Genomic DNA, 27,046 nt, shown 5'->3' on the forward strand with positions numbered 1-27,046 from the left:
CATAACTCTTTTACATATAAAACAACTACTTTCAGTGCCCATGAGTAAATCACATTTTCATCCCAGGATACAGAAAAAAACAGATGTCTTGAAAGTAAGTACACGACTAGATAATATTTGAATGTCAGGAAACCAGGATCCAACAGGTGACAGAGAGTATGCCTTCTATGGATATATCAGGAATGTATTAAAATCGAATTAATATATTGTAGTGTATAATACATTAAATTGCTTCTATATTTTAAATATTCATATTTTTGTAATGTATTAAAATTATTTAATTCAGATGTTCTTATATTGTTATTTTTGTAGTTTTAATGAAGTTACTGATTGCTTGTAAATAAGTTAAACTGCAGATATCAAGTTGTTGTCATTCATAACTAACATAAAAAATATATTTCTTTTTACTATAAAATTGAACATGTTTCAGTGTTTTTTGATATTATGGTTATTGTAGTCAAATAAAGCACACGGAGAGGCAGTCCACATCAGGTGCAATATTTCTCTCCTCCCATACACTTGTTATTTCCAAGCCATAGTGACACCTACAGTACAGTAAGATAAACCACACCTGGCTTAAAACAACTTATTTTGCTACATGACCATTATGTCTTTGTATTATGGGATGCAATATCAAATGGAGTAATGAAAACATTCAACTTCATTCTCTTTTTTTTTTTACCGAGTACATGACAAAATTATGAATGTTTCATACACTCTAGATTTGTGTCTATCTACAATAAAGTTATTATTTAAAAAAAATAAATAAACGCATTTCTCTTTAACTTCCTCTTTGTGTTTTATACTATTCAAAGGGCTATTTTTGATCTCGGTTATGAAGCATAACCACACGCCGTTTTGCGCAACAAGGTCACTTAACCAGCTGTGTCTCAAAGTCACTGCCTTGATTACCCAGCTACACATGGACCACAGATTATGAATGAGTACTTGCATGTTTACGATTTAAAATGCCCATCCCTACTAGTAGCCATGATACATTAGTTAAGGTTAGCTAAGTTTAGCTGAAGCTCAATGCTTGTTCAGCAGAAAATTAGCCAACTCGGCATCCGTCTTAAGATCCTTGAGTGCTCGTAGCCGTCTTCAGCCTTCAAATGCATCTCCAATATACATCCATGTTTTACTACATATCTGGTCATGGAGCTTTTTAGTAGGGTACATTATCAACACATTTTCTTTCCAGCTTTGGCCTATTTTTGTACAGAAAATAACTTCTGATATGTATATAATGTAACACATTTCCCCTGACCCTGTTAATGCAAAACAAACACAGAACACAAAACTCTGGGTAAAAGATTGCATGTGTATTCTATAAGACATATCCACTCTTACTGAGCTTCCAAACCATTGCACTGCTTGAGGAGGGATGAGAAACAGGAGCATGAGTTCTGACAGAAAGAAGTGCAGTGAAAGTAACTGCCACTTTAATTATTTTTCACGGTGTTAGTTTCAATACTAAGTTTGAATATGTCTTTTTTTCAGACCCCCAATGGCATTTACTTCATCTCTGAAAACAAGACACACAGAACAGGTATCTGATGGGGAAGGAGGTATTAAAAATCAAAAAATATATATATTTATACATTTGAGGTATTTTATCCACAAGGAAAAAAATCTGTTTCATATCCCCTCCTGAAAAAGCATTTAAAATAACATTTATAACAATATTATTTACTGACACTCAAATGATAATCCAACTTTGCGCAGAGATTGCTTAGATTCCATACGAGAGTCCCAAGCACCAAACCGTCTTTGACACAGTGCCTCTTAAACACAGTGAGTAATATCTTCACATCCAGAAGGTACATTAAAATATATGAACACCAAATAAAGCTGGGATCACCGTAGTCACGGGCCCACAACCTTTTTTGAGCGACAGAGTGCCTTGGCTCAAAATCAAAAGGTGTCTTGTGCGACAGAAAAAGGTCAACTTCCAAGCAATAGGTTCCGCTGAGGTCATGCCAAGTACTGCTGCATTGCTGTCTTTGCACTAAGAGAGAGAGAGAGAGAGAGAAAGAAAGATGGTGGTAAGGTACACATGTACTGCTTAGAGGTAAAGTTAATTGAGGTAGCGTATGCTACGAACGTACCGGTCACAAAGGTTGGGGTCTGAAGCCTGAGTTAGTTTGTGCAACACATCCACAAATCCCATCTCTCTCAGCTTGTCCTGTCGCACTTGTGAGCCTAAGACACAGGCCCCAGTTAGGTGTTGAAAATAATATTATACATACAGCCTTAAAATCATGTGAAATCCCCCAAGGCTCTCAACACAAGTGTATAATGCCAGTGTGCAAAACAACTTGGCAGCAGAATTAGGCTCTGATCTTCCTCATATTGTCATATTGGGTACACAAGCACTTGTATGTCATGTTATGTTCATTTTGTGATCAGAACTTGTAAAACAGAATCAATTGTGTTCAAATATGACCATTGTATGCAAACTCACTGGTCAGACATGAGATTGGATCTTGCTTTCCCACTCAGTATCAAAACTAGAACGCCAGTAGGTGGTTAGAGAAGGCACTGCACTCTGGCTCTTTAAGGTTCACTAATCACATTATTGATATTGTGAAAGGCTGGAAGTAATTGTGACATGTTTTTCAGAAAAATATTTGGTGATGAGAATGATATTTTTCCTTTAAACATTGTATTCCCATGTAAGTGCTCATGCATTTTCTTGATCTTGTGGAATGATACAGGATTGTGGTTGGTGTTATTTACCAATATTGCCAAATATAGTGGAATGATCTGTTTGAAAAGCCTGCATTAAACACTTGGCATAAGGCCAACCACATCAGCTCCATCTCCCTATTGGTATACACTATCTAATAATATTCCTGAAGAATGTCTCCCATCTCCTGATCCCCCTGGAAGTTTTCATATGGGAATCTGTACTTACCATCCTCCTCATTCCAGATGAGGTTGGAGATACAGAAAGTGGCAGCCAGCTGCAACTTTACATTTGAGTGTCCCTGAGAAAAAGGATTCAGGAAGTTGTCAGGAACAGAATATTCCAAACTAAATAGAGTGACAGAGAGGTTCAAATAAGCATAAAACAAGAAACACCAAACTGGAAATGTACCGTACTGTTGCACCTCCTTTTACCCTTTTAAATCATTACATTCTCCAAACAGGTATTGAATGGACACACACGCAAAGCATAGTTTACACATCAAATACCTCATATATGGACATCCTATTGTTGACAAACATTATACTATAGGGTATCAGTAATATTAAATATTAAAACATCGTGTTTGCAAATGGGTAATGCTTGTTTACAAATACCTGTATAGCTAACATTGCACAAGCTACCTGATCCTCTACTTGCTCGCACAAGTGTACGAGTGTACTTCGAACGAGAGTGTACTTTGCACGAGAGTGTACTTCGCACAAGACTGTAATTCGCACAAGACTGTAATTCGCACAAGACTTTACTTCGCAAGAGACTGTACTACGCACAAGACTGTACTGCGCACAATACTTTACTTCGCAAGAGACTGTACTACGCACAAGACTGTACTACGCACAATACTGTACTTTGCACGAGACTGTACTACTCACGAGAGTGTACTTTGCCTGTTTGCATGTGTTCACAAATCTGCAATGTAAAGCGTTTCCTCCTTATCCTGCAAGTGACATGGCAGTCAATGTTGATTATTCCGTATATGTCAATTTGCAGACAGTATCGACTGTGGCATAGCCAGACGGATACTTTTGCATAAGTGAGCAGGCTCTTGATTGCTGCCGTGTTAGAGGCAGAGCTTTCTGACGGCGTTCGAGACAACAGCTCACCAGCCAGACAGAGCAGTTCTTCTCTTCCATGTTAATATGTCTTTTAAAATAATATGAATCTATGTTCGAATTATATAAATTGGATAGGCATCACTTCTGTTAGCCAAAGGCACAGAACCCATTTTTAAAACGTATCCGGCTCTGTGGCGTACTTACTTAGTATGACTAATATGACTAATCGAAGTTAACCAATTAAATTAAACACACACTGGTGCAGTGTGTCCGAGATAACCAAGGTAACTTGTTAATTGGTTTACATAGATGTCAGTCAACTTCTGAAGAACCTCTAAAATAAATATTCAGAACATTTATTTTCATCTATAATGAAAGTTAATTGTTAATTAGTTGCATAATTGCACGTTTACACGACCTGAGAGAATTTCTTCTCAGATAATTTCCATTCCAGATTTGCATAAGAAAACATTTTTGCAGTAACATGCAACATGCTGCTGCCTTCTTGTTCATCTCAGTATTAAATCACAGTTTCAGTAGCACCATGTAGGTTAATTTAATTGAACGCAGCAGACATTTGGAATTCTGAAGCCTATGCATTCGTCTGAGTACTTACTATTTAGGTGTGGCTAACTTAAAGCAGCACGACGGATCAATAGCTATTCGCGAACGGCATGCTAGCAGATAAAACTAACGAAATCTCTTGAAATGTGCTGACTTTGACATTATGACAAACTAGTTACTCAACGACTGTCCTTACACAGTCAAACATCAAGCAAGTGCAATACAAGACAAAGTAAGACGGCAAATAAGCTACTTACTAGATCTGCAGAAAGTCAACAAGTCAGGGCGGCGGGCTGCGGCAGGCAAAACTACAGAACGCAGTTATATGCCTAAGGACCCTTGTATCGCCATGGCACGGAGGCGATTCTCCATATTAAAAGTCTTTGTAGCGACCCTGAAGCTGTTATTTTAAGGTTAAACTGCCTATCCTAACCCTAATTCTGAAGTATAATTGTTGCAGAATGGGGCTTTAAAGTTGAAAAAAATGGCTGTACAGCATTCCTTTCCCTTTTGTTACGGTTTTGTGTATCCAGATACTCTAACAGAGTTATACCAGTTACCATGGTTCCTGATGTGTTCTAATGCTTAACACTGTTTAGCTGACCTTGTACATCCTTTTCACAGCAGGGTCGTGCTGCAGCATTCTGTTGTGCCTTTCAATGTGCATCACAAGCAAAACAAAACAATTCATAGGTGGTCCCATACAAGCACTCGGGAAATGGGATGTTACTGATTGTCACCTCTCCACCTTACCGATTTGTGAACATATTTACATCTCGCCCAAGCTTATGCCCTGAAATGGATTTAATATTTTTTTTAGGTTGAGTAGAAAGGCACATCAAAACAGAAAACTTACCATGTAGTACTTAATCTTCTGCAGTATGTCGTCATTCGTCATGATGAGATCCTTGGCTGTGTTGCCATCAGCGATGTTGGCCAGGATGCATAAGGTCTGAAAATGGAGAGAAAATTGTGAAAATGTTACAGTAGTCAAGGATTTATCAAAGCCCCCTTCTTCAAGCAATACCCTCTATGCATCTCCTCTACCATAGCCCAATTACCCACCAGAACATCTTTATCAATATCTGAGTGAATACTCTGCATTTTGATTGAAGGGACACCTCACATATTTCAAACATGAATTTGGTGAACACTGCAGTGCACACATTTTGTAGGAGGAGAATTTGTTTTGGCAAAATGGCAGATGCAGCAATTTGGTTCACCTTTGAATCACCCCCTCTGCATCTAACACAAATGCATCAACGGCTTTTAGCAGACCTGGTATTTTCCTAATTCTATTGGCCTGTAGTCATAACATGGGACAAGAGCAGAGTTCGGTCAGGTATGCACTGTGCTGAGAATAGAAGTAAAAAGAGAATGCTCAGTACCATATGCTTTCAATACATTTAGGAGAAACCCTCACTAAGTACCTTTATATCCCCTACAGTGCTACTGCATCCTTCAATATCATACTGAACATCACCCTAGATATAGGATGGAAGAGAATGACTTACTGCATCCTTCAATGTCATACTGAACATCACCCTAGATATAGGATGGAAGAGAATGACCTACTGCATCCTTCAAAGTCATACTGAACATCACCCTAGATATAGGATGGAAGAGATTGACCTACTGCATCCTTCAAAGTCATACTGAACATCACCCTAGTTATAGGATGGTAGAGAATGTCATACTGAAAATCACGCTAGTTAAAGGATGGAAGAGATTGACCTACTGCATCCTTCAAAGTCATACTGAAAATCACCCTAGTTATAGGATGGAAGAGAATGACCTACCTGCTCCTTGATCTCCATACTATTCTCGCCCTCCAGGATGAGAGTCACTGCTTGCATTATTTGTTTTCCATGGGAGCTCATAATCTGGTCTATGTGCTGGAAGACAAGAAGTTTGGAAAGGTGTAAATCTATTTCAGGTAACATAGATCATGCTATTGCATGTCTCGATGGTATGATTGGACTTTGTGGAGCACACCCTGTTGACAATATAAAGGACACTTCCTTATGTTCCCTTAAAAAGACCTGAAATCAACGTTTAGCTCAATATTTATACACTACAGACTACTTGGGGTTGTGAATGAATTTGACCTAAAACTGAGATCGGTGAAATGGTGTATCTTGAGATGTATCTGTGGTTGTCTGACAGGGACAGGAGGATTGCTTTTCTGTGAGAGGGGCAGAAAAAAGAACACCATGCACGTACAAACTGTACTGGCAGGCAATTGACAGTTAAGAATTATTAATTCAAATGATTTCTTTATTATCTTTGTTGTGTACTTTTTGAAAGTCTGAACCTGAAGGCTAGAACTGGTGAATGCACATGTGGCCTGTAGTTTGCTGACCTTAAAGCCAGAGACAAAATGAACATATGAATCTACATGACTCACCGGACGTGTGGATAGGAGGTTACGGAGCAGGCCAAGTGTCTTGATCAGTACATTGGCATCAGTGTCGGAGAGGAGGCAAAAGAGCTGGTCCGTCCCTAACGACCGCAGAATCTCCATCTTTACTTTCTGATCTCCTTGAAATGCCATGTTCTACACACGTGCAAACACACACAAAAAGTATCTACAATTATACAACATTCGAGTCCATCACTGTCTTCCAATCAAAAGTTTGGGAGATTAAAATGGTTCGAATAGGTATTGGGAATTATTATGGTATCACTGTATTTGACCGTAGGTGTCCTAAGAGGCACTTAAAGATTGAATGTACTATAATTGTATTACATATGCCATGAGTCACTCATCAAAATGCAGATAAGAAATGTTTGTATACATGCCCAAAATCTGAAGAATAAATCATTTTAACTACATAAAACAAAAGTCATGAAATACAGTTCATTCAATTTTATTTATACAGCACCAAAACAATGCAATTGTCTCAAGATGCTTTACAGAGCCCAGAGCCTGAACCCCCCCAGGAGCAAGCACAATGGGACAGGGACAAGGAAAAACTCCCTGTTGCTTTGTGACACCAACCAGAGCTTGGCTCCGTCCACTCTTTTGACAGTCTATGACAGGGGTGGGCAAACTTTTTGACTCGCGGGCCACAATGGGTTCTAAAATTTGACAGAGGGGCCGGGCCAGGAACAGATGGATGGAGTGTTTGTGTGAACTAATCAGTGGTGTAGTCCAGGCTATACGCAGGTATACGGAGGAGTATACCCACTTATTTTTCAGTCAGCATAGCGTATACCCACTTCTCAAAACAGAATGTTTATCCTGCGCTGTATGGGCTGCTCAAAACGAAATTAAGAGTAGCCTATACCTACTTCTCTAGGGACCACTACACCACTGGAACTAATATACAGCCGCGGAAAAAATTAAGAGACCACTTCAAAATTATCAGTTTCTCTGGTTTTACTATTGATTGGTATGTGTTAAAGTAAAATGTACATTTTTGTTTTATTCTATAACCTACTGGCAACATTCCTACCAAATTTCAAATAAAAATATTGTCATTTAGATCATTTATTTGCAGAAAAATTACAATTGGTCAAAATAGCAAAAATGATGCAGTGTCTTCAGATCTCGAATAATGCAAAGAAAACAAGCTCATATTCATTTTTAAACTACACAATACTAATGCTTACACTTAGGAAGAGTTCAGAAATCAATATTTGGTGGAATAACCTTGATTTAAAATCACAACTTTCATGTGTCTTGGCATGCTCTCCACCAGTCTTTCACATTGCCGTTGGGTGACTTTATGCTACTCCTGGCGCAAGAATTCAGGCAGCTCGGCTTCTTTTCATGGCTTGTGACCATCCATCTTCCTCTTGATCACATTTCAGAGTTTTTTTAAGGGATTCAGGTCTCGAAATTGGGCTGGCCATGACAGGGTCCTGATCTGGTGGTACTCCATCCACACCTTTACTGGCCTGGCTGTGTGGCATGGAGCATTGCCCTGCTGGAAAAAACACTTCTCAGAGTTGGGGAACATTGTCAGAGCTAAAGGAAGCAAGTTTTTCTTCCGGGACAACTTTGCACTTTGCCTGGCTGAGGTTTGTAAAAGACCATAAGGATTGAAAAAAGCGGACTGGAGGGTCTTCTAGTTCGTCTTCTCTGATGAGTCCAATTTTCAGCTTTGCCCAACACATGGTCGTCTGATGGTTAGACGGAGACCTGGAGAGGCCTACAAGCCAGAGAGTCTTGCACCTACTGTGAAATCGGACTCATCAGAGAAGACGAACTTAGAAGAACCTCCAGTCCGCTTTTTCAATCCTTATGGTCTTTTACAAACCTCAGCCAGGCAAAGTACAACGTTGTCCCGGAAGAAAAACTTGCTTCCTTTTGCTCTGACAATGTTCCCCAACTCTGAGAAGTGTTTTTTCCAGCAGGGCAATGCTCCATGCCACACAGCCAGGCCAGTAAAGGTGTGGATGGAGTACCACCAGATCAGGACCCTGTCATGGCCAGCCCAATTTCGAGACCTGAATCCCATAAAAAAACTCTGAAATGTGATCAAGAGGAAGATGGATGGTCACAAGCCATGAAAAGAAGCCGAGCTGCCTGAATTCTTGCGCCAGTAGTAGCATAAAGTCACCCAACGGCAATGTGAAAGACTGGTGGAGAGCATGCCAAGACACATGAAAGTTATGATTTTAAATCAAGGTTATTCCACCAAATATTGATTTCTGAACTCTTCCTAAGTGTAAGCATTAGTATTGTGTAGTTTAAAAATGAATATGAGCTTGTTTTCTTTGCATTATTCGAGATCTGAAGACACTGCATCATTTTTGCTATTTTGACCAATTGTCATTTTTCTGCAAATAAATGATCTAAATGACAATATTTTTATTTGAAATTTGGTAGGAATGTTGCCAGTAGGTTATAGAATAAAACAAAAATGTACATTTTACTTTAACACATACCAATAAATAGTAAAACCAGAGAAACTGATAATTTTGAAGTGGTCTCTTAATTTTTTCCGCGGCTGTAAATGACATGTAAAAATCATCACATGAAAGGATTTGGCCTTTTACAGGTAGCAAAGCATTTATTTTGCAAGGCAATTCAACAAATTGCACGAACATGACCAATACAAAAACATGTCATAACGTGACTGATCAAACATCATGAAAACATCTGAGGCCTGCGACCAATTACCTCACTTGAACTTCTTTATTGTTTACATTAACAGGTTAGAGCAGCCACGCAAGCTCTGTGCGGCATAGAGCTGCAACAATAAGTCGACAACGTCGATTGTGAAAAATGGTCGACGTGGATTTTTATTGTCGACACTTCATTTAATTTAATTAAAAAAACTTTTTTTTTTGTTTGTTTGTTTTTTTGGGGCCATTTGCTAGCGGAGCTACCGGTTATTTCCTCAACAAAATTGCAACAACTGTCCCATTTGACCACTCAAGAGTTACTACAATGGAAATTTGTTTCACAAACCCCTTAACCAAGGATATTGCTGTAAAGCCCATAGCCCACCCGTGTATTAACCACAGTTTATTCAACTTTAAACTTAAATTTAAAACTTAAAACTGAATGTCCTGTATTTGTGATATGAGCACCATTTAAAAGTTAAATGAAATAAAATTAAACGTTGCTTCAGGCTATGCAGCAACCTGTGTTCCCTGGCTGCTATGGTTCTCTAGTTACTCTTCTAGCTAACTAACTAGCTAAAGAATATTTTAGGCAATGTTCCATTTTCATGAAATAATAGTTATCTAGCTGATGTAATGATCTCCACAATTTAACTTTTTCTGTTTACTTTTGTAAAATCCAGGAAAAAGTTGAAACCGGCCGGCTGCCTTGCAGCCTTGCAGCCTTATATTCATATGATTTCTTATTCACTTCATATTAAAATGAGTTAATATTACAGACGATAGCAACTATACCAACTGTAAACATGGTTCCTAAGTTAGAGACGGATAGGTAGGATAATTCATAGCTAGGTTAACTGGCATGTTTTACACCTCTGGCGGAGGTTCATGCTCCGTGGCATCCTGTTAATTATAGTTGGATGGGAATAAACAACACCTGTTACTTTATCGTTATGGAAGACTAAGCATGTCTCACCTGAGACATTAATGGGAATCATAAGAAAGAAAGAAAGAAAGAAAGAAAGAAAGAAAGAGAGACTAATTTCCGCTTTACCTGGCAGAGTTACTGAGCATGTTACTAACTTCCAGGTAAGGGAAAAATGCATTACCATGTTTAGGCCGCGATTGTGTATTAACCGCAAGTCTGCAGAAATGAAACAAAATGAATATATTAGCTGTGGTAAATAGCTGGGAGGTTACGGTATTATAGTGCCCCTTTGTAGACGATTTGCTCCATATTGGGTATATAGCTTCAATGTGCCATTGTGAATGAGACTATGAAGTTTATGAAGATCAGCCATTCAAACTGGCACATTTTGGCTGCTGAATTTTGATTGGCCGTTTGGTGGCAATTTTGAAACATTAAACACTCACTCACGCACTCATTCAGGTAAGGGCAGAGCTGTTAAATATTAATCCACACGCTTATGTCTCACATGCTTCAAGCATGTGAATGTCTAGTACTAGTTTCCTTCAGTTGACAGATTGTGCTTCGCCGATGAAGATACAGATGTCAAGTGTGTTGAGTTTATATTCAATGTTTTGTAGGATTTCCCTTACCAATGGCAATGAGCACTTTGTGAGATACAAACCCAGGAGTAAGGGGTGTGAATTTCCATCTAATTTGAACACAAATTGCGTCTAACGGTGTTTTACATTTTTTTCACCTTGTCTCTTTAGTCTTCTAATAGGATATTGCATAACCTGTGTGTGATGATCCTTAGACAGAGAGAATTGTATATCTAGAAGATCTTTACTTAAACCACTCAGGTCCAAATATAAGTGGCACCTCTGTCTCATTTGCAAATAATGTCATCTGCTTTAATCTGGAACTCAAAATATTTTAGTTTTTAATGTATTTATTTTTAATGTAAATAAAATACTTGGAAACACACTAGAGTATAAACGTTTGCAATAAAAACTGCCCACTGCTTAGGAAAATGTGTATAAATATCTTTTGATGGTGAAAATGGTGATGACTCAGGGCGGTTGAGCACTTTTACAAGCCACTGTATTGTGTTGCGTGTCAATTTCGCCTTAAATAAAGTACTCTCTCTCTGTCTATTAATCTATCACTCTATCTGTCTGGAAATCTATCTAGCACACAGAAACTCATAGAAATCAAGTGGGACAGAAACAAGAAGATGATGTTCATTAGCAAACACATACACAACTTTCCGCAATATCCTCTAGAAGTAGGCAGTGTAGACTGCTTTTGGTTATTCCAGGATTAATGTTGGCCCAGTTTGCCATGCTTATTTCTTTACAGTAACATTATTGCGTATGTTCTCAATGTTCCAAGCATTGATGGAGTGGAAGTAGCCAAATATGGGAAGGTATGGGTAGGCTCTGGGCAGACCTAGCCAACGTTTCCTCTGACCTCACCTAACTGTGGATCCAATTGTGATGGACTGTACAAACTGAGAACAGGTATTTTACAGTAAGTGTCTGAGCTTTGTAAAATTACTGCTGGCTTGAGCTTAAATATGGTGTAATGGTACTTAAAACTATTCGATCTGTGTTAGAACTTTTGTGACACAGAAACAGTTAACTTTAGACTTCAGATTCAACTTGGCAAACTGATGTGAAAGAAACTCCCTAGGTGTGCACCTTTCCCAACTCAATTAATATTGTAAAGAATACATCACCATTAAGACTTCAATAAAGCTGAGGTATTATCAAATCTAATACATGAATAGACTGAGCACATTCAGTGCTGCTGCAGTGCATCTAAACGTGTCTGTGTTGAAGAACTTGTTTCTCTACTGGTCAAATTTCAAGTTGAAAAAGCAGCAGGCACACGCAGTGTGTGGAAATGAGGGAAGTGCATGTTTTGACATCTTTCACTCAATTAAAAAACAAAAAAGGTAAAATCAATATTTTTCTTATAAAACAGGACACAATTGTTGGGACTGTATGACATAAGAATATAACAAGAATGGGAGCATTCAGAGAATGCAAACCTCCGCCAATGCCTAATAATTAACACTAAGATGCGATTTTTTTTGTGACCTTGACCTTTGACCTTGACATCTGAAAATCTAATCAATTATTGCCATTATATTACCCAATCTCCCCACAAAGTTTGATGGAAATCGGTCCATGCGTTTCTGCGTAATCCTGCTGACAAACAAACAAACATACAGGGGTAAAAACATAACCTCCTTGGCGGAGGTAACTATGGAAGAAGGAACCTTACCATGAGTGCCCAGATGCCATTAACCCTCAGAGCTGGACTTTCACTCTGAGTGAGACTACAGAGGAGGTCAATCACTCCAGACTCTAGGATGGGCTGCAAACATACAACCAAGACATGAGCATCATCAATCATCACAAAGAGGCTTAACATTTACATCCCCCACTCTTGAAGCTATTCCCTCATTATTTCTTAATGAAAACACACTTGATATTACTGTAATGACTAGAACTGAACATGAAAGTAATGGAGTAATGGATGATGAAAGACATTTCCATCTTAAAACACTGAGACATAATGGAGAATAAGGTGACCCATCATGGCAAAACCTGGCATGAAATGCAAAAAAAGAGAGAAAATTGAGATATTTTATTCAGCTGAATTTCCATGAAAAAAAGCTACAAAGTGGTGTTTCAAGAAAGTAGCACTTTGCAGGATTGGTGATCGGTGCCCCTAGACTTCAATGGTGTAAATTAATCATGGTCCCACAGTGCATGGTGTAAACCATTCAAAGCAACCGAACCATTTATCTTAAAATTAATTTTAATGGGCTTAATTTCTTAATATTTTTACAAGAATATTCAGTAAAATAGGATGATGACGTTTCACAAAAATACTGTCATTAAGAAACCTTGTTTGGATCCAAAGCAGACAATTTTTTGTTCAGGTAGGCTTCAGTTACTCGTAGTTTAAAATTATGATTTGCATCTTATGCTGGGTTTTTCCCATGGTTGGTCACCAATATTGCATATGAACTCAAAAGATGCAAAACGCTTCACCTCCTTGCTTGGTGAAAACTCCAACAGCAGATTGCATAGCGTGGATGAAGCCATTACCAGAACTTCATCAGGGGCATTCTGTAACAACTTGGATAAAAGACAGCATTACCTTACCACATTGTGTTGGGGCAGTTTTATGTGCAAGGTCTACGACTATTCTAACAACCTGTTTGTGAAGTGACCTTGGGTGTCATGAAAGGCGCTTTAAATAAAATGTATTATTATTTTATTATTACGAGTTATCCAGTAAGTATCCAGTGAGTATTCTTACCTTCATCAGAGGCTTCCAGACAGCATGGTCATGAAAACTAGTTCTGAGCTGCTGAACTGACCGAGACAAACTGTGGAGACATCTAGAGAGGGATTCAAGAAGAGAGGGAATCACGGTTATTTCTCCAGTGAACAAATAAATTAAATCTAATTTAATTCACAGAGACATTTAGTGGTAAAAGAATTCATACCTTACAGCTGCAAGACGGACCTTGATACTGGACTCTGATAAGCCACTGACAATCCTATCCATCATGTTCTCAGTCTCTGTGATCTGGAATTGATAACATGTTTACTGTTAACTGTTGACTGTTTGAAATAAGTCATCAGAGGTTTTTGACTTTGATTTTCAGGGATGGGGAATGGGGGAAAAAAACGCCTTCAAACTTAAGCAGTTTGCTTTGTATCTAAACACGGTATCTTAATGACAATATTTTACATTCACCCAAACACAAATATAGCCAAAGTGTATACTGTTGTTGGACTGGAGATCAATGAGGTTCCATTAGGAGGCATGAATAAGCCATTAGGCTTATTGAAGTTCTGTCTAGCCAAACACCTCACCCTGCACACCACATCCTTCACAAAACAATGGAACTTGGCTTAAACCAGGATACGTAGAGAAGCTAGAAGCCCTAGTGCGCAACTGTGGAAGAGGATCAAAACTTCAAAATCTTTCAGCTGGCAGCTTTATTAAACAGGACCCAGAAAAAAGGGTTATCTTCAGCAGTGACGAGAAAGAGTTTCAAAGAAAAAGCCATATCTATAGATTGACAAATCTAAGATGAGGTGTTTGTATCACAGACAAGAAACTTCGTAAGGAACAGAACAAATGAAACAATACACAGTGTGCTTCTAGTGTCCTTAAAAAAGGATTTTTTTATCAAGGAAGGCTCCAACACAGTGTTATCATAATTCCATTGCCATGCTATACCCTGGAGATGGCACTTAATTAGAGTTAGTTTCATCCTACAGCAAGACAGTGACCCATATGAAACCTGTCAGGCATACATGTGTGTTGTGATCTTGTGATCTACGTGTGTATGACTCACCTTCTTACGGATGTCCTCATCATTCGAGCCAAGTGAGGCATACAGCTTGAAGGCAGCTTGCCTTAGTTCATGAGCATGCTTCAGGTCATGGTCCAACTACAAGCAGAGAGAGGACAGTTACTTGCTGTTGGAAACATGAGCATTGAGGGCATTACTTTTTGGAACACCCAAGTTAGCCGTCTTCACATTCTGATAGCCATTACAAAAATAGATGCTCTGAGTTAGCTGTAGTTTTCACCTGCATTATGGTAGGTACATCCAGCTGATTGATGAGTCTAGGATGTTAAACTTTACTCTTGTATTGTGGACATTCTTTTTATAATTAGCAAATTAAAGTAACCCCTGTAAATACTGTTCTGCCCAGCCAAATGAAAGGCTGTATGAAACTGGGTCAATGGCATACTATATTGGCACTGGGTCAATGGCATACTATATTGGCACTGGGTCAATGGCATACTATATTGGCAGTGGGTCAATGGCATACTATATTGGCAGTGGGTCAATGGCATACTATATTGGCACTGGGTCAATGGCATACTACATTGGCACTGACTCAATGGCATACTATGTTGGCACTGGGTCAATGGCATACTATATTGGCACTGCGTGATACAATCTACTTAGACAAACTTTGTTTAAAGCCCCATACTGACCAGCAAATTGAACATCACATTCTGTTTGAGCCTTATATACAGTTAGAGTAGTACAGTAATGGGGCACTTTCCAATGAACTGGTACAAACTGATAATGAATGAAGGCTTCAAAAACTTCTCACCCTCTTGATATCAGTGATGGCGCTCACAGAACTAGGGTACTTGAAGTAGTCTGCCAACATGGCCACCAGCTGGTCAGTAACACTGGCGATGCGTTGCAGCTCCACGTCAGGTTCCAACAGGAAGGCCAATGTCTCTGCACCCTCCACCCTCTGCTCTAGCAGGTGCTCCTTGCTGCACATACGCACTAGACATGGCAGGGTCTACACACACACACACACACACACACACACACACACACACACACACACACACACACACACACACACACACGTCATTATCAGTGTAATGCCTTTGTACATCCATGCACATGCGCTTCTGTTCAGAAGCCTGGAATCATTGAGAAATGTTCTTGTTTTTAATTAAAATTAGGTCAAATTAATCAGAAATACACTGTTAATGTTGTAAACGACTGATTTTGAATAGAATATCTACATAAAAGGCCCATTTTCTGTAACCATCAATGGAACATTATGTTAGCTAATCCTAAATCATGTTAAGAAAAGCTGCATGTAATATTTGGGCGGTTGAAAATTGGCCTTCAGGGAACTGAAAACTGGCCTTTATTGGGGTTAGTATCTGGAGAATCAGCTCTTCTGGATTTTGTTATGGTCTCAAAATGATCAGAAGGAAAGCGCTTCAGAAACTCATCAGCCTGTTGTAGTTGTTGTTGTAAGATATTAAGGTTATTCGATAGGGGTGCACGATTCAGAAAATGTCACGATTAGATTCGATACCGATTTTTAGGCTCACGATTCGATTCAAAAACGATCCTCGATTAAAAAAAATTGATTGGTTGTCAAACGATTAAAATATTCAATCGCGATTAATCGCATTTTTGTCATAGTTAACTCAAAATGAATCGTGATTAATCGCAAATGAATTAATCGCAAAGTTATTTTAATGCTCGTATCATGGAAAAATGGATTGGCTTGCTTTATGCAATGTTTTATTTTATTGAAAAACAACATTGCCAAACAGGGCGGTACAAAATAAAATTATAAAGTGCACATTTCAGACTCGGCCTATAGTGCAGTTAAACCATGGCTTAATATTTTCTTTTTTACAAGTTTGCTGTAAACATAGAAGTCAGGCCTCTTATTTCAAAAACAATGAACCGTAACAGTGAGGTTACCAATAAAAGGTAAGCCTACTACTTCTGTGCTTTCAGCCAGCTGCCTGTTGACATTCAGACAACAGTGAAGCTCGCTTCTTTTGCACAACACATCTTTTAAAGGTAAACTTTCTATTCAGAAGCTTTTTATCAACCATTTCGCCGTATCGCGCTCACCATCACTCAAACCGTAAAGTTAGCCTACAACACAGTTTGCGAAGCCAAAAAGAACGTTAATCTTAAAAAATAAAAATAAAAAAAATCATATTTATATGAACCGATTTTTGGAATTCTATGAATCGATTTTGAATAGGAAGCCCTTGAATCGTGATACGAATGTGAATCCATTTTTTTGCACACCCCTATTATTCGAGGCAATAAATTCCCAAGAAACTTAAGGTTTCCAACAGAAATATGCACCACATCCTTCACACAACAATACAAAATGGCTCCTATTAGGATAGAAAGGAAAGAGGCCCCAGTGTTGCCCCAGTACACAGCTGTGTGTGAGGATACACATATGAAAACCTCTAGTTTGAGGAACAACAGATGCATCACATCTTCAGATGGCAGCTTCATTACATTTTTTTTTTTTTTTACATCTTTCATATCACTCCACAAGTAGCCAGTTCACTTATCTTGACGGACATTCATTGTAACTTGAGCTCAGCAAGTAATACTGGCTTAAAATATAACTGAAACATAAAGATAAAAATATAAAAAAAGATTCTGAAACCTATTATACAATGCACATTATTCCGGACAACTGAGCAAGTAAGACAAGAACCTACTGGAAACCCTGATGCACGCACACATAACCAACAGCTTCATATATGACAAACTGCCTGATGCACACACACATAACCAACAGCTTCATACATGACAAACTGAAAACCACTGCTGGTGTTAACCTGTCCACTAACCTTGAGAACAATACAACAGTCATCTGTCCTGATGGCACCAGCTCTGCACATGTATGTTAAGCTGTGACAGAGAGGCAAATCGTGAGAATAACATTTGCGCGAGGCGACTCATATGGGTGGCCTCAACCCCACACAGATGTGTGATGAAACAGAACGACAACACTCACCATTTGGCAGCGGTCAGCTGCATTTCTATTGGTTTGTCCCGCTGCATCATCCTGACAAATACCTCTGAGAGCAGCTCTCCATCCACAAGCACTGAGAGAAACAAGCAGGGAAGGAAAACTCGATTCACATATTTTCAATGAGCAGATCCTCTTATCCAAGCAACTTATAGTGCACACAACTGTGCTGCTATTGAACCAAGTTGTTGGTGTTTTTAGCACATTGCACTACCAGTAGACATGTCAGTTTTATGTTTTGGATCAAAACATTGACACACAGACAGAGTGAAAGACCCATGCGTGCAGAGACACACACACACACACACACACACACACACACACACACACACACACACACACACACACACACACACACAGACAGACAGATATGTGAGTCAGTGAGTGTACGTCTGCGTTAGACCTCATGATGACAGGGTGATGCCACTGTCCTTTCATCCCGTTTCAACCTTCCTCTAGTGTCAGGCCAACACCCACCGTCCCAACAACAAAATTAGCATAGCTCAACATTAGTGTTGGCTACATTGATCTACTATTTCAGTCATTTCTTCTCTTGATTTTACAGCTTTTACAACTAAAGTGGAGTAAACAACTGAGTAGCTTGTGCCAGAGAAAGCTTCTTTCCACTTACCCTTCACTTAGCCCAAGATATACAAAGGTACAAATGTACTAGTTTTAACTCAATACACACTGTATAATAAGCTAAATGCAGTTCTGGCTAGTTGTTAGCTAAATTATATCATATTTCACATTCATTGTAACATTGTGCTATATAAGTAAAGCACACTTCAGATTGTTCAAGTACACATATAACTTGAACACTACATGCATATTTGGAAAGATTTTGAATTTGAAATGACTCACCATTCACCAAGGTCAGGGAGACCTGATTGTTCTCGTAAGCCAGAACTGAAAAACATTTCAAAGCCTGCATTCGCACCTGAAAGAAGGAGGAAAGAAAACTCATTTATAATCAGAAGGTTAAATGTTTGTAAATGTCAAAAACATTTAAATGGAACTAAAAATCTGCATTATATGCAGCACTTACAGCAAAGTTTGCGCAGCCTAAATATGATGTAGTCATTTTTAAAAGAAAATAAAGAAACGTGTAAAAGCCACGATGGTAGTGTTGTGGATATTTTAGCTATAATCTTAATTAGAGACCATCAGGTTTGGCCTTATGGCCTGCTATGTGGTGAACAGGCCTCCACATTTACCACAGAATGTTAAATTGCCTTTTGCAGAGTTAAATAATCACTCACATTTTTGGAGGTAATGCTAAGAATTTGGGGTTATACTATGAAATGTCTTCCCATAGCATAAAAAGGTAATGAACAGAAGTGCTTGTACCTTAAAGGATGGCGAGACCAGCAGAGGGGCTATGTTCTGGATGGCACCATGGTTGAATAGAACAGTCTGATGCTCTGGGGTCTGAGGAACACACACACAATCACACATTCAGTAATTGTGGGCTGACTGTATTTATGATATGATCATGGATGATTTGACACTATGTCTGATTTTTGCAGTTAGGGCCAAAATGCATCCAACAGCTCACATACACATAGAAGAGTAATAATATGTTTTCCTTCAATGTCTAATATCTTAGATGAAATGCATGGTAAATGTAAAAAACTTAAACGAAAATAATCATCAAATTCCCAAATGGCGATTGAGGAATTCTACCAGACATTTACAGCTCCATACTTGGTTACTAACATCTATGGAGTAAATACATCAACATAAACATGCAAAACCAGTTAATGGACATGATTAGTCAGGGCAGACCTTGCAGCAGTGAGAGATGATCTGTGTAATATACTCCTGCGTCCGTAGACTCTGGTTCATCAGTGACATGAGATGGGGAATCACAGACGGATCCTTGGAGAGAAGATGCACACACACACACAAATGCACACACACACAAATTACTAATAAGTGGACATTTGACAAAAACAGATTGACAATCTTACATCTATACAATATATTAAATGGTAAAACAGTGACACAGCCTAATGAGTGTCTCCAACATAGTAGCTATGTGCGTAGGCATCTCTTACAGTATAGAGCAGTTGTACTGGCGTAACGGGACTGATGAGCACTGTTCTTAGGCAACGCAGGCAGGCCTCAATGAAGATCAGGTCTGGACAGAGCAGGCCTGCAAAGGCACACAGAAATGTTTGGTGCAATACAATGTCAGATTTAAATAGGTTCCTCTATATCAAACAGAGCCCAATGAAGCTGACATATGTATGTGAAATGTTCTTCAATTAGCACCTTGCAACAGGGCGGGTATGATGTGACAATCCACCAGGGACTTGATGTTGTTCTCTGTGCCCATGGCAAGACTGCCTAGTACCACCGCACACTCCGTCCTCAGTTCCTCACTGGAGGAGCCTTGCTGGAGCAAATACAGGAGCCTGGAGGTCAAACGGGCAGGTAGCTCAATTACACCTTGACAAAGTACTACACCAACCAACACATCTACATTCTAATTACACCTTGAGAAAGTACTACACCAACCAACACATCTACATTCAAATTACACCTTGAGAAAGTACTACACCAACCACACATCTACGGTCTATGCCTACATCAGCATGTTAGTCAACAACTAAGGATATGGTATAACAATTTTTGAAAAACAGTGATATGTGCATGTGAATTATGAGTGAGAGTAGGAAAGTATGTATGCACCTGGGCACGGCTCCAAGTACAATTAGGTTGGCCTTTTGCTTGTTGTTTCCAATCACTGCGTTCTTCATGTCACTTTAAAAGGAAAGAAAGTTGTTGTCTTAGAATCATTATGCAACATTCAGCATGTAAATTACTGCAGACAAATTCAAGTTTAATTGTAAATCTTGTTACACAAGATGATGTAAGAATATTATTGGAATGAATATTGATACTTTATTTGAGTCATTATGCTCCATGTTAACTTGTACCGCTACCTTTTGATTTTTAGTGGACACTCCTTTGAACATTTATCAATAACAAAACCCAATTTTAAGACCCATGTTCAATACTCACACACAAAGTATTGGCTCCCCGATAAAAATGTGTAAACAGGGTTATAAGAAATTCACCTTAGAGTGAATAAGCTTAATGTCAAACTGTAAAATGGGAAAAATCCAACCTTTAACTGAACTAAATATTTTCTGAGAAAAAAGTCCATCAGGAAATAGTTCTTTGTTGGCACACTCAGAAATTTCTATAAACGAAATGTAACTGTAGCATTTAACTTTTCTAATATCAGAGTGTTTAGGAACTGTCAAGCGGTAAACCATAGCTTTGTGTTTCAGTGGGATATAAATATGACATGACAAGAGAGGCCAAATTCCCTTCTTCATTCATTGCAGAGACAAGAGAACACACAACTCAAACAAGAGCAAGTGTGTTGACCCTCATAAGTCAGGGAATTGCTATAAAATAAATATGTTTTCAACTGAAAATGCCCATATCTACCGTTAGGGCAAAAACTGAAAAGTTCTATCAACTGCAACTGCTACAAACTTGCTTGGAAGAGGACCAAAGATAATTTTCCTCCACGGACAGTGAGGAGGAAAGTAAGAGAGGCAAACAAATCCTGGGTCACCAAGTCTCCAAAACTTCTATCAGCCATTTTATCATCTCCATGCCAACAGATCATTTGGAAGGCAAGTCAGAAAAACATCTTGTCATTTAACCACAAACGTAAGCGCCTGCCTAACGCTGCTGAGAATTATATGGTCAGATGAACAAAAAAAAAGGAAGACTATATTGAAAAGAACCTGATCCCTACTGTTAAGTATGGGGTAAGGGCTGTGATTATGTGGGGCTGTGAAGTATGGGGTAAGGGCTGTGATGATGTGGGGCAGTTAAGTATGGAAAAAGGGCTGTAATGATGTGGGGCTAGTAAGTATGGGGTAAGGGCTGTGATGGGCTAAATTGTGGGCTAAATTAAACCAAATAGAAAACCTGTGGGGTGAGCTAAAGACGAGAGTGCACAAGAGAGGACCTAGGACCCTGGAAGATCGTGAGAGATTCTGTAAATAGGAATTGTCTCACTCACTACTTTATACTTCCCAACCTTATAAGATGTTACATGAAAGACTAAGTGGTGTTTTATTGGCAAAAGGAGGTTGTACAAAGTATTAAATGCAGGGGTGCCAATAATTGTGGCACATGTGATTTTGATAAAAAATTATAATTATTAAGGTTGATTAATAATCAGAATACATTTTCTTCAATTAGATGTTGGTTTTCTCAAAAGATTTTCAGTGTGAGACGAAGCTAATTCACAAAAAGGTATAATTGTCTATAAATGGCTCTTCATTTTCCAAGGTTGTTTCTATATTGTAAGAATGCTTTTTGTACATTTATAGAAGCCCAGAAACACATCCCACTGGATGTACACTGTAGAGATGGAGGCATAATAAGATGAGGAATCAAGTAAGAAATCTGTGGAGTGGCCAGAGACACAGGGATCCCATCAGGAACATGAGAAAAGCCAGATCAAATCAAACAATTCATTAAGAAACACCTGCACTACCCTTACACTATTGAGCACAAAGAGACTCCTTCTAAAGAGAGTGCAGGCTGAGAAGTAGCAAAGGAAAAGATAAGGGAACTTGGAAGTTTCAAGTTTGTGTGGATAGATAGACATACAAACTGAACAGAGAGGCCCTAATGAGCTTCACCAGAGGCAGGATGAGGCTGCCTTTCTGGGTCAAACAGAGAGCAAAGATCCAGACCTATTACAGAAGAAATGGAACTAATTTAGGAACTTAAGATGAGTAGAGTCCACTGTAAATGCATCAGGACACTTTCTTGAACACTACCCAACAGTTATAACCTTAAGTGCTTAAATAGGCCTATGAACAGAGCTGGTGAGTGATGGGGAGCCGTGGGGAGCCAGCGATCGAGAAGCTGATAAAGACGGCCAAAGACTAAGCCAGACTGACTGGAGTCAGTGAGTATGGTCTGTCTGGTTTAACAGTTCCTTTAAAAAAAAAATTAAGTGCACGGCCACGTTCGTTATAAAACTATCTACATAGTCCAACAGTTGAGGTTTAATCCATAGAATCCCCATTGACTACTCAGCAGAAATATCTTCATACAGTAGATTTTCCCTCGTTTTGTATTGTTTTAAACTCTCCAGATGACAGTTTCTTTTTAACTTCTTCCATGATGCCAGTTGGCCGCCTGTTATCGCGTTGTCACAGCTAGGACATAAACAAATTTGAAAAAAATAACTATTTGACCAGACAAAACGTCGCTTGTCGGTCATGTCCATACTGAACTGAAATAAAAGAATGATCAAAAAAAGAAATAGCTGCACAGGCACTCTGAGGGTTTCTATCTTTCACTATTGTAATTTTGAGGACACTGTCCAATTGCTGATGGATGTGGAAAAATTGCTCTTCACCACCAGTACTCCTCCTCTACGCATGTTGACAGTCAACTCTACCAACTCACTCTGGTGTTTTTTTCTTCCTCCCCTAATCTAGCCTATCTTCGCTATGGGACGCTCTACACACAATCTTCCTGTAGAAACCCTCGACCAAATGCACTCACCGCCACCGTACTGCTGTACACTTTTACAGTCCCGTACCCCTTCAGACATTCAATCTCCAGCTACGTACCCCCCGAACTCACATTTATATTTTTTTCATGTTTGTAAGTCCCCCCCCAAACAAACACCTATACATGTGGGCAAAAAAACATCATGACAGGAAATTTCACAAAGACAGAAACAAGCTAACAAGTGAGAGCATCATTGACAGCTGAGTGAGGAATTTGCAGGGGAAGTACTCACATGACTCCCTGCAGAACCTTCTGAGGATCTGGGTCAAAGAGCCGGTCCACATAATGTCGACTTGTTGCTGTGACTTCCTGCATAGTAAATGAAACAATTGTTGAGTGATTTGAGAGATGATCTGGTACAGTTGGTAACCACAAAAAAAATACCACCAAATGGACACCCACTAACCATGACCATCATCAGGATTTCAGAGTTTTTTCAGAGTTTTGTGTAAATTCAATTGATTGGACATGATTTGGAAAGGCACACATTTGTCTATATAAAGTCTCTCAACTGCCAAGATCTGGGGAAGGTTACAAAATAATGCTGCTACATTGAAGCTTCCCACAGAGGCCTCCATAACTTAAAATTATTAGGACTCTTCCTCGAGCTGGCTGCTCAGCCAACTCGAGCAATCGGGGGAGAAGGGCCTTGGTTAAAGAGGTGACCAAGAACCCGTTGGTCACTCTGGCTGAGCTCCAGAGAACCTGTGTGGAGATGGGAGAAACTTCCAGAAGGACAACCATCACTGCAGCACTCCACTGATCTGAGCTTTATGGCAGAGGGACCAGACAGAAGCCCCTCTTCAGTAAGAGAAATATGAAAGCCTGCGTGGAGTATGCAAAAACAACCACCTCAAGGACTGTGAGAAACAAGATTCTCTGGTCTGATGAAACGAAATATGTAACTGTTTAGCCTCAATTCTATGTCTGGAGGAAACAAGGCTCCGCTCATCACCTGCCCACAGCCATCCCAATGGTGAAGCAAGATGCTGTGAGGGTTTTTTTCAGAGACTGGGCAACTGGTCAGGATTGAGCGAAAGCTGAACAGAGCAAAACTAAATATATCCTTAATGAAAACCTATGCTCAGGACCTCAGACTAGGCAGAAGGTTCACCTTCCAACAGAACAGTTTGTCATTTTAAATACATTTGCATTGCATTAAATACAATACATTGGCATGATGATGATACATGACATAATCTTCTCTGACAGGGACATTTTCATGCATCAATCACAAACCACTTTGCTACTGCAGGGCAAATTGAGCAATATGAGAAAACAGTTACTAACTTGGCAAATTTGGCCAACTTTAGCATACCAAGTTTAATTCTAAATCATCCAATCTGCTGTTTTTCTTGGTGTAATAAGTTGTCTACAGTTCTGAAACCTAAGGATCATTTGTAAAGTCTCTAGCATTACAAAATAGACATGGAAGTCTTAAATTGAACTAGAAAATGCATTTCCTGAAGGAAATACCAGTGCATGAAATGCAAAAGTTAGGAAAGGAAGAAGAAAAGAAAGAAGAGTGAAAGAAGGAAATAAGAAAGGAAAGAAGAGTGGAAGAAGGAAAGAAGAAAGGAAAGAAGAGTGAAGGAAGGAGAGAAGAGAGGATGAAGGAAAGAAGAGTGAAAGAAGGAAAGAAGAAAAGAAAGAAGAGTGAAGAAAGGAAAGCAGAGTGGAAGAAGAAAAGAAAGAAGAGTGAAGAAAGGAAAGAAGAGTGAAAGAAGGAAATAATAGTTGAAGAAGGAAAGAAGAAAGTAAAGAAGAGTGAAAGAAGGAAAGAAGAAAGGAGAGTGAAGAAAGGAAAGAAAAGTGAAAGAAGGAAAGAAGAGTGGAAGAAGGAAAGAAGAGTGGAAGAGAAAAAGAGAGTGAAAATATTGAAAAAAGGAGATAAAAATGGAGTGAAGAAGAGAGATTGAGTGTGAGAGAAAGTAAACTGAGAGGGATAGAGAGAAAGATGGAGAGATGGAGAGAAAAAAAAGTAGAGAATGGAAGGTGTCTTAATGTTCCTAGTTACAGTTAAATTGAGAGGGACAGAGAAGAGGCTCCTTTGATTTGGTGCAGCTGTCAGTGAAGCACAGGTGCAAGCCAGGTTAAAGACCCTATTATGATGTCATAATGGCCCAATGTAAGTCAATGGGAAAATTTAGATTCGTTTTTATTTAATATCTTAAAAAGTATAAAGTTTAGAAAAGTGAAAAATACATAGCATAAGTGTCCTTTACAAGACCTACGCGACAAAGTTTGAATGAAGTTTCTACGTTAAGCGGTTCGGGCTGAATTAATCGCAGAAAAAGGTAACAAGAATAAGAAGAAGAAGAAGAAGAAGAAGAAGCCTAGGAATAACAATACAGGGCATTTCATGCACTGTAATGAATGACACAAATTGTGTATGGTCGCCCAGATACAGGTGGTGGGTCACTTTACCCACCGGGTAAGTAAACTTACCCCCCCTCCCCTACTCCTAATGATCGTGTTCCTCTAGCTTTGAGTGTCTGAGCTTTAGGAGCCTTTCAGTTGCTTTGAGCTATAGAAATTTCAATTGAATCAGCTGAATTTTTGACAGATTTAATTATTCATTTCTATGAAATGTTATTATTATTTGTTTAATCTTATCTTGAAAAGCCTTTATTTATATACAACCCAAATATACAAAAGTAAAGTCACACTGAAAACCCTGAGAACGAGACCGCGTTAAATAGTTCAGGATGAATAACGCACATAAAAGAATGAAGAGAGTAAAACGGAGTATGACGAATTTCAAAATAGTGCTTATAGCTTTCCGAGCACTTCCATCAAATGTTAGGGAGCAAAGCATTCAGCTCACACACTGATCTGTGCCATGTAGGGGCAGCAAACATGTGGCGCCGGCGTCAGTATTTGTACTTATTTTAACATTCAAAGATTCCCAAAACAATTTAGCTTATGATAACTAAGATGAACTTCATGATTGAACATGCGAGGATACATTGCTGCTACTGAATTCACTCGCCAACTATATTATATTATTATTTGTTTATTCTTAATATTGTTACTATTGTTGTTTGTATTATTGTCATTAGTATTATTAGCAGCAGCAGCAGCAGAAGCAGAAGCAGAAGCAGCTACAAATTATACTCCAAGACAAGAGGTCGATCGAACGCCATCTAGATTATTTTATGATTTAACTGCCATCATTGTCAAACTCAGTTATGTTAGCTATATTTCATGTGACGCGTATAGGTTGGAGAATGTTCACCTCAACTGGCTATGGCTTAGATATGCCATATACGTCAACTTGCATACTCAGAAGCACCGCCACTCGCAAAACCGCTTTTCACGCCACTATGTAACGTAGCCAGGGTAGTTCACTTGTGTCAGCCACATTTTATGAAACTTCCATTAGTGCAAACATTTGCCGTTTTAATTCCTATCATGACCATTATCATCATCACCATCATAACTATTTCAATAGTGTTTTGTAAAAAATACGTTACTTCACTGAACTCACAGACAACACGCTGATGCGTAAGGGGGCCTCCAACAAGCACGCCATTTCTTCTCGTTCAACAAACTACCGAACAAGAACAGCACTTTCTATAAGAGGCTGACATTTACAACTGAGTATATCGGTAGAAAATGTTTCTGTTGTTGCGAAAAATATGAGATATAAGCCCAGAAAATGTATTTTGGACCGCAAAACAATATTGAATTGATGTTCTGTTAAACGGATATAAATTAGGTAATTTAACTATCGAAATGTATCAAGGCTTGAGAATAATGAAAAGCTTCGATTCGACTGATTCGA

At 38.9% G+C, this 27,046-nt stretch overlaps 1 protein-coding gene across 1 annotated transcript; it reads right to left on the minus strand.

Annotated features, from left to right (window-relative positions):
• Positions 1-1,310: 1,310 nt before the first annotated feature.
• armc8 (armadillo repeat containing 8) lies at positions 1,311-26,869 on the minus strand. Its single transcript, XM_080839898.1, has 22 exons — positions 26,750-26,869; positions 23,492-23,568; positions 20,392-20,463; positions 19,972-20,114; positions 19,755-19,852; positions 19,483-19,575; positions 19,045-19,125; positions 18,559-18,634; positions 17,680-17,770; positions 17,513-17,573; positions 15,478-15,678; positions 14,703-14,798; positions 13,842-13,924; positions 13,652-13,733; positions 13,381-13,467; positions 12,605-12,697; positions 6,737-6,886; positions 6,129-6,224; positions 5,186-5,281; positions 2,918-2,990; positions 2,109-2,202; positions 1,311-2,008 (listed from the first exon to the last, which is right to left on the minus strand). Exons 1-22 carry the CDS (start codon positions 26,792-26,794, stop codon positions 1,975-1,977), a joined length of 2,022 nt encoding a protein of 673 aa, XP_080696024.1. The 5' UTR covers positions 26,795-26,869; the 3' UTR covers positions 1,311-1,974.
• Positions 26,870-27,046: the final 177 nt, after the last annotated feature.

This window comes from Sprattus sprattus (genome assembly GCF_963457725.1).
Source record: "Sprattus sprattus genome assembly, chromosome: 5".
Taxonomy (NCBI): domain Eukaryota; kingdom Metazoa; phylum Chordata; class Actinopteri; order Clupeiformes; family Clupeidae; genus Sprattus; species Sprattus sprattus.